Consider the following 7,128-nt stretch of genomic DNA (forward strand, 5'->3'; position numbering starts at 1 on the left):
CAAGTTACAAAGTAGAGCTTTTCTTTTTGGGGAGGAGAAGGAAGAAAAAAAGGGGAGGGTAGATTTTTGATCAAAAGGGATCGTAAAAAAAAATAGATAGATAGATGGATAGATCGATAGATAAATAGACAGATAGATAGCTAGTATGCTTCGCTGGATGTGCAGTGTCAGTGTGCATGTATGACAAAACATCTTGAGAGAAAAGTTGGGCATAAAAGTCATCAGATGTGGTGTGCAAGAGAGACAACTCTGCAGGTCTGGGCATGTGATGTATGTGGACGAGGACAGCTGTGTAAAAAAGTGCCAATATCTAACTGTTGAGGGAACCTGAAGAAGAGGTAGAGTCAAGAAGACATGGGATGAGGTGGTGAAGCATGATCTTCAAACATTGGGCCTCATGGAAGCAATGACAGGTGACAGAGACCTTTGGCAATATGCTGTACATGAGAAGACCTATCAAACCAAGTGAAACTATAATTGTGGCTGATGCTAGTGTCATGTAATAGGCACCCGTGCTGGTGGCATGTAAGAAGCACCCTTCAAACGTTGGGCCTCATGGAGGCAATTATTAGTGACCAAAACCTTTGGTGATATGTCATGCTTGAGAAGACTTGTCAAGCCAAGTGAAATCATAGTCGTGGCCAATGCCAGTGTCACATAACTAGCACCTGTGTTGGTGGCACGTAAAAAAGCGTCCATTATACTCTTGATGTGGTTGGCATTAGGACTGTAGAAACCATGCCAAATCAGATTGGAACCTGGTGCAACGCTCTAGCCAACCAATTTCAGTCAAACCAGCTAACCCATGCCACCATGGAAAGCAGATGCTAAATGATGATGATGATGATGATGGTATATATATAAGGTTGTTTGTTATGGCAGGTCAGAGAGCGACCATTGGTTTTGCACCTATAAAGTGACTCATCAGACTCAAGTAGCTGGAGGGTTATATGCCTCCAGCCTTTTGAGCCTCACAATTCACCTATACACTTTATATATATGTGACCAACCATAACAAACAACCTTCTAAATATCCTGCTGCTCTAATGTTCCACTGTGCTTCTTTTTCGAATATATGAACGTGTGTGTGTGTGTGTTGTTGTTGTTGTTGTTTTATTCTTTCATTTTTTTACTTGTTTCAGGCTGTTTCAAGCTCCAATGACTACTTTGCTATGGTTTCTACAGTTTGATGCCCTTCCATATGTCTAAATTTATATCTATATCTGAATCAGTCTATCTACATAAAATGTGTGACTTGGAAAGGTAATGTAGTACAGGACAGTTGACAAGAATGATGCCAGAGTGTTACCTTTGCAGATGGCTGAAGAATGAATGTTGAAATGCTGAGAGATACCATTATGTTTAGCATGGAATTCAGTTGTTGTTTTGAGTAAGAGTCAACCAGATTCAAGAAAGACTCATAACCTACAACCAGAAAGAAAATAAACAAAGTGACAAATAGTTATCAAATAAGAATTTCTAACTAATGTGCAAGGTTGTAAGTTTTCTAAGGAACAGAGTATAGTTTGGTTGTACAGATCTTTTCTATTCTAGGCACAAGGCCTGAAATTTTGAGGCAGGCAGGGGCAGTCGATTAGATCGACCCAATATGCAACTGGTACTTAATTTATCGACCCTGAAACGATGAAAGGCAGCAGAATTTGAACTTAGAATGTAAAGACAGACGAAATACCGCTAAGCATTTCGCCCGGCATGCTAACATTTCTGCCAGCTCACAGCCTGGTTATACAGATCTTGAAGCGTTACTGGTGCTTATGTTCTACAGAAATCACACACAAATACATGCACAAACTAATACACATACACTCAAACATACACTTACACTCATACATGCACTCATACTCACACATGCACTCACACTCACATAAAATGCAACATCCGCCATATCAGAGTTATTCGTTTATTCTTTTCCTTATTTCAGTCATTTGACTGTGGCCATGCTGGAGCACTGTCTTAAAGGGTTTTAATTGAAGAAATCGACTCCAGGATTTATTCTCTGCAAACCTAGTACTTATTCTATCAGTCTTTTTTGCCAAACCACTAAGTTACGGGTACATAAACACACCAACATTGGTTGTCAAGTGATGGTGGGGAACAAACAGAGACACAAAGATTCACACACACACACACACACACACACACACACACACACACACACACACACACACACACACACACACACACGTACACACACACACACACACGACATGCTTCTTTCAGTTTCCGTCAACCAAATCCACTCACAAGGCTTCCTTTGGTCTGCCTGAGGCTATAGTAGAAGACACTCGTCCAGGTGTGATGTGTGTGTGTATTCGTGTGCATGTGTGTGTGTGCACGCGTGCATGCCCACATGCGCATGTGCATCAGTGTGTGAATATATCTGTGCTTTTGTGTTTTTCCTCCACCATTGCTTGACAACAGGTGTTGGTGTGTTTATGTCCCTATAGCTTGATTGATGATAAAGATAAAATAATACCAAAAACAACAACGTCCAGATTTTGTAAATGTTGTCTGCCATAATATTTCCAGTCCACAATGAGGTTACATAAACATGACATACATTTTGTGGTTGTCTTATGTATCTAGCAAATTTTAATTACTATTGTAGTGGTGGCTAAAAAGCTATGGATATACGCCATAGGAAAGCTTAGTATGGAAAGTGAAGATTGCTTGCACATCAATAATTTATGTAAATGACTAAGCTAATCCCTGCTACCAGACTAATAAATCCAATTGATATTAAAAAAGCAAAATAAAAACAAAAACACTAATTAATAATACATAACTAATACATTCCTCTTAATTCTTTCTTTAATGAAGGACTTAGAATAAAATGTTACAATCTTCCGCACAGAACATGACCTTTCTAAAAGAAAGAGAAAGGAAAAATGTACACTTACCAATATACTGGAATCGAAGGAACTCTGGACTCTTCAGAAGTTTCCAAATATAAATATTATCAAATCGATTAACTGTGATTGCCAGATTGTCAAGGAATTTACTCTCAGAGATTTTGTAAATGTTATCTGCCGTAACATTGTCTTGCACCATTGCAATAAATGTACTGTTTTTATAGATAGTTGCCAATTCTGTAATAATTTTGCCTGGTGAGGGAAGAAATATTGATTTCTTTGATGTAAGTTGCACACAGTTTGTAATTTATAAAGAGATGCAAGAAATGAGACTGTAGCTTTTATAAGTTTCATCTTATATTAAAATTCAAATTACAATGAACGTAAACAAACAAACGAAGTTTGCTTTTAGAAGCGTTGAGATGTCTTAGAAAGTTAAAGAAGTGATTTTAAATTCTCAATCGCAGGATAATGTTAATAATATAGCCTGAACAGGATAAACTACCCCTATTTTGCAGAGAAAAGTGTAGGTGAGGGGTAGTTTATCCTGTTCAGGCTATATTATTAGCATTATCCTGCAATTGAGAATTCATCTTATATTGTTTAATGACTATGTTATCTTTAAGAAATATATTTTCATTATCTAGATCAGTGCTCTGTGATCTTTTTTTTACTTGTGGCACATTTATATTCTTTTCAAAATTTGGCGGCACACCTAGACTAAAAATATAACTAAAAGTATAGGGAAACAAATTATATTCAGGTAACACTGTGGCACACCTAACATTGTCCTATAGCACATCAGTGTGCTGCAGCATACTGGTCACAGAGCACTGTTTGAGATGAAAAATTTTCTAGAATGTTATTTGTAATGAGTGGATGACAACAAAACCATGGCAATGGAGGTAAATGGTTTCAGATGGGAATTGAAACCTGATGATAAATTTATTTAATTTCACCCGTTGACAAACAAATAATGATGCTAAACAACCAGACACCCATCCAATTTTTGTACCAGAAATCTTTAATTGATGTTTTCTTTTTCAGTATATTGCAGGAGATTCCAGAAGCATGAATGTCTAATTCAAACAAAGTGAAATTTGAACTTAGAACAACAAGTACTGAACTCTACTGAAAAGCAAATCATCTGAACTACAGCGCCATCATTATGCTAAGGATTATCTTTTCAAGGTGTAGGCATGGTTGTGTGGTAAAACATCTACTTCCTTACAGCATGATTCTAGGTTCAATCCCAGATCCAAATACAGGGTTGATCTAATTGACTGCCCCACCACCGCCTCAAAATTTCAGGCCTTGTGCCTAGAATAGAAAAGATCTGTACAACCAAACTATACTCTGTTCCTTAGAAAACTTACAACCTTGCACATTAGTTAGAAATTCTTATTTGATAACTATTTGTCACTTTGTTTATTTTCTTTCTGGTTGTAGGTTATGAGTCTTTCTTGAATCTGGTTGACTCTTACTCAAAACAACATTCTTCAGCCATCTGCAAAGGTAACATTCTGGTATTATTCTTGTCAACTGTCCTGTACTACATTACTTTTCCAAGTCACGCATTTTATGTAGATAGACTGATTCAGATATAGATATTAATTTAGACATATGGAAGGGCATCAAACTGTAGAAACCATAGCAAAGCAGTCATTGGAGCTTGAAACAGTCTCCTGGTTTGCTAGCACCTGTCAATTCTTCCAACCCATGCCAGCATGGAAAACAGAACTTAATTTGTGATGATGATATATGTATGTATATGTATTTGCATGTATACATACATATACGATAGAAAGATTGATAAATAAGTTTATACCTGTAATTATTGGGGCACTGGGATATGTAACATACTGCTCTAAATGCCAATCTTGAGAAATTAGGCTTCTCAAAACCAGAAAGGCGAAAGCTGATTTGAAGACTACAGATACAAGTCATCACTGGAACTGTAAAAATCTGCAAAACTTTCCAGAAGTTTCAAAATATGTTGAGCCTAGTTTTGAGAAAGCTATAACAATCCTTTCTCTTCTGGGCGCAAGGCCTGAAATTTGGGGGAGTGGGGCTTGTCGATTTCATCGACCCCAGTGCACAACAGGTATTTATTTAATTGACACCAAAAGGATGAAAGGCAAAGTCGACCTTGGTGGAATTTGAACTCAGAATGAAATGCCTCTAAGCATTTTGCCTGGTGTGCTAACGTTTCTGCCAGGTCACCGCCTTTGAGAAAGCTGTAATAATGATGGCAATGATGATGATGATGATGATGATGATGATGATGATGATGATGATGATGATAATGATGATGATGACGATGATGGTGAAGCATCAGGGGAGGAGGAAGCAGCAAAGGAGAAAAAGGAGAAAGAAGAAGAGGTGGAAAAGGAGATTATTGATGAAGATGCAAGCAAAATATATATTAAAAAAAAATAAATACCCCCCCCCCCCAAAAAAAAAACCAAAAGTGCAGAGATGCTGTATTCAAGAAGGACTAATGCATCAGCTAGTGACCTACCTTTTGAGTTGTACTCCATGAAAGAGAAATCTGTTGAAAGTTTGGTTTCTTTGGCAAGTACTTCTGCTGTGGACTTTGGTGGATTTCATGTGGATTAGAGAAAGGAGAGGATAAAAACATTTTAGAATGTTGTTTTAAACAAGATTAGCTGCCAAAAAATCAAATGGGAAAGAGGGAAATGGAGAATGAGGGGTAGAGAGAGAGAGAAAGAAAGAGAAAGGGAAGATAGAAGGGGAGAGGGAGCTTATGAGAGTAAGAAATTAGAGGGAGTTAGTAAATGATTAGAAAAGGTTAGTTGTTATTGTAGATTTGTAGCAATTGTAATTAGAAATAAATTTTGAGATACGCTGTGCTTGAGAATACCTGTTGAGTCAAGTGAAATCGAAATTGTAGTTACGGCCGATGCCAGTGAGCTTGACTGGCACCTGTTCTGGTGGCATGTAATAAGCACCATTGAAGCATGGGTTAATGCCAGTGCCGCCTAACTGGTTCCCTGTTCCAGTGACATGTAAAAAGCACCATCTGAATGTGGTCAAGGCCAGGGCCGCCTGACTGGCTCCTGTGTTGGTGGCATGTGAAAAGTACCCACTACACTCTCAGACTGGTTGGCATTAGGAAGGGCATCCAGCCATAGAAACCTTGCCAGATCATACTGGAACCTAGTGCAACGCTCTAGCTAACCAATTTCAGTCAAACCATCTAACCCATGCCACCATTAAGGAGTAGTAACAACTAGGGTAGGGTAGCTGACTGCTTATTGTGATCATTTGTCTTTTGGTCTCCTGTAGCTTTGCTCTCTTTTACAAACCCAGTGAGCATACATATATTTCCTATTTCAAAGAAATTCGAACAATACATATAAGACCCAAGTTAAAAAGATTCTCAACAATTAAACTTCTCTGGTTGACATTAAGACACCCACCCCCAATAGAGGCCTTAACTCCCACATTTTAGAGCTCCATGACCTCCATTTTTCAGGAGCAAAATCCTTTTAACAGGTTCCATAAGACTGGAATTTTGGAATCTGCAAATAAAGATCAGTAGTATGGGATACATGTGTCATGATTAGAATTTCTTTAGGGAGTGTAAAGAGGGAAAGAACCCTCATCTGCAATTTTGATGAAATTCGAATCATATGTATTCCAGTTCCTTACAGAAAATATAACAGAAAAGTCTAATTCTTCAATTGCATGTAACACGGGCCACGCCGGGTATCTTTGCTAGTATATATACATCATCATCATCATCATCACCGTCGTTTAACGTCCGCTTTCCATGCTAGCATGGGTTGGACGATTTGACTGAGGACTGGTGAAACCAGATGGCTACACCAGGCTCCAATCTGATCTGGCAGAGTTTCTACAGCTGGATGCCCTTCCTAACGCCAACCACTCAGAGAGTGTTGTGGGTGCTTTTACGTGCCACTGACAAGAAGGCCAGTCAGGCGGTACTGGCAACAGCCATACTCAAAATGGTGTATTTTATGTGCCACCCGCACAAGAGCCAATCCAGGGGCACTGGCAATGATCTCGCTCGAATATCTTTACACATGCCGCAGGTACAAGTGCCAGAAAGGCAACGCTGGGCACAGGTGCCATCACAATTTCGCTTTCGCTTGCCCCAATAAGTCTACGCAAGCTGAGTTTCGTGTCCAATGAGGGAGACGACATTGGCATGGGTGCCAGACGTCAAATTTAACTCGATTTTGATTTCACTTGCCTCAACAGGTCTTCG

At 38.9% G+C, this 7,128-nt stretch overlaps 1 protein-coding gene across 1 annotated transcript in view; it reads right to left on the bottom strand.

The window, feature by feature from the left end:
• The window catches only part of LOC106878138 (uncharacterized), a 51,744-nt gene that overhangs the window by 13,640 nt on the left and 30,976 nt on the right, over window positions 1-7,128 (bottom strand). The window contains exons 12-14 of the mRNA XM_052969442.1: window positions 5,395-5,467; window positions 2,922-3,125; window positions 1,310-1,425 (exon numbers count right to left, since the gene is read on the bottom strand). Coding sequence (XP_052825402.1) covers window positions 1,310-1,425; window positions 2,922-3,125; window positions 5,395-5,467 — 393 coding nt within the window. The remainder of the gene's footprint in view (window positions 1-1,309; window positions 1,426-2,921; window positions 3,126-5,394; window positions 5,468-7,128) is intronic.

This window comes from Octopus bimaculoides, chromosome 7 (genome assembly GCF_001194135.2).
Source record: "Octopus bimaculoides isolate UCB-OBI-ISO-001 chromosome 7, ASM119413v2, whole genome shotgun sequence".
Classification (NCBI taxonomy): Eukaryota; Metazoa; Mollusca; class Cephalopoda; order Octopoda; family Octopodidae; genus Octopus; species Octopus bimaculoides.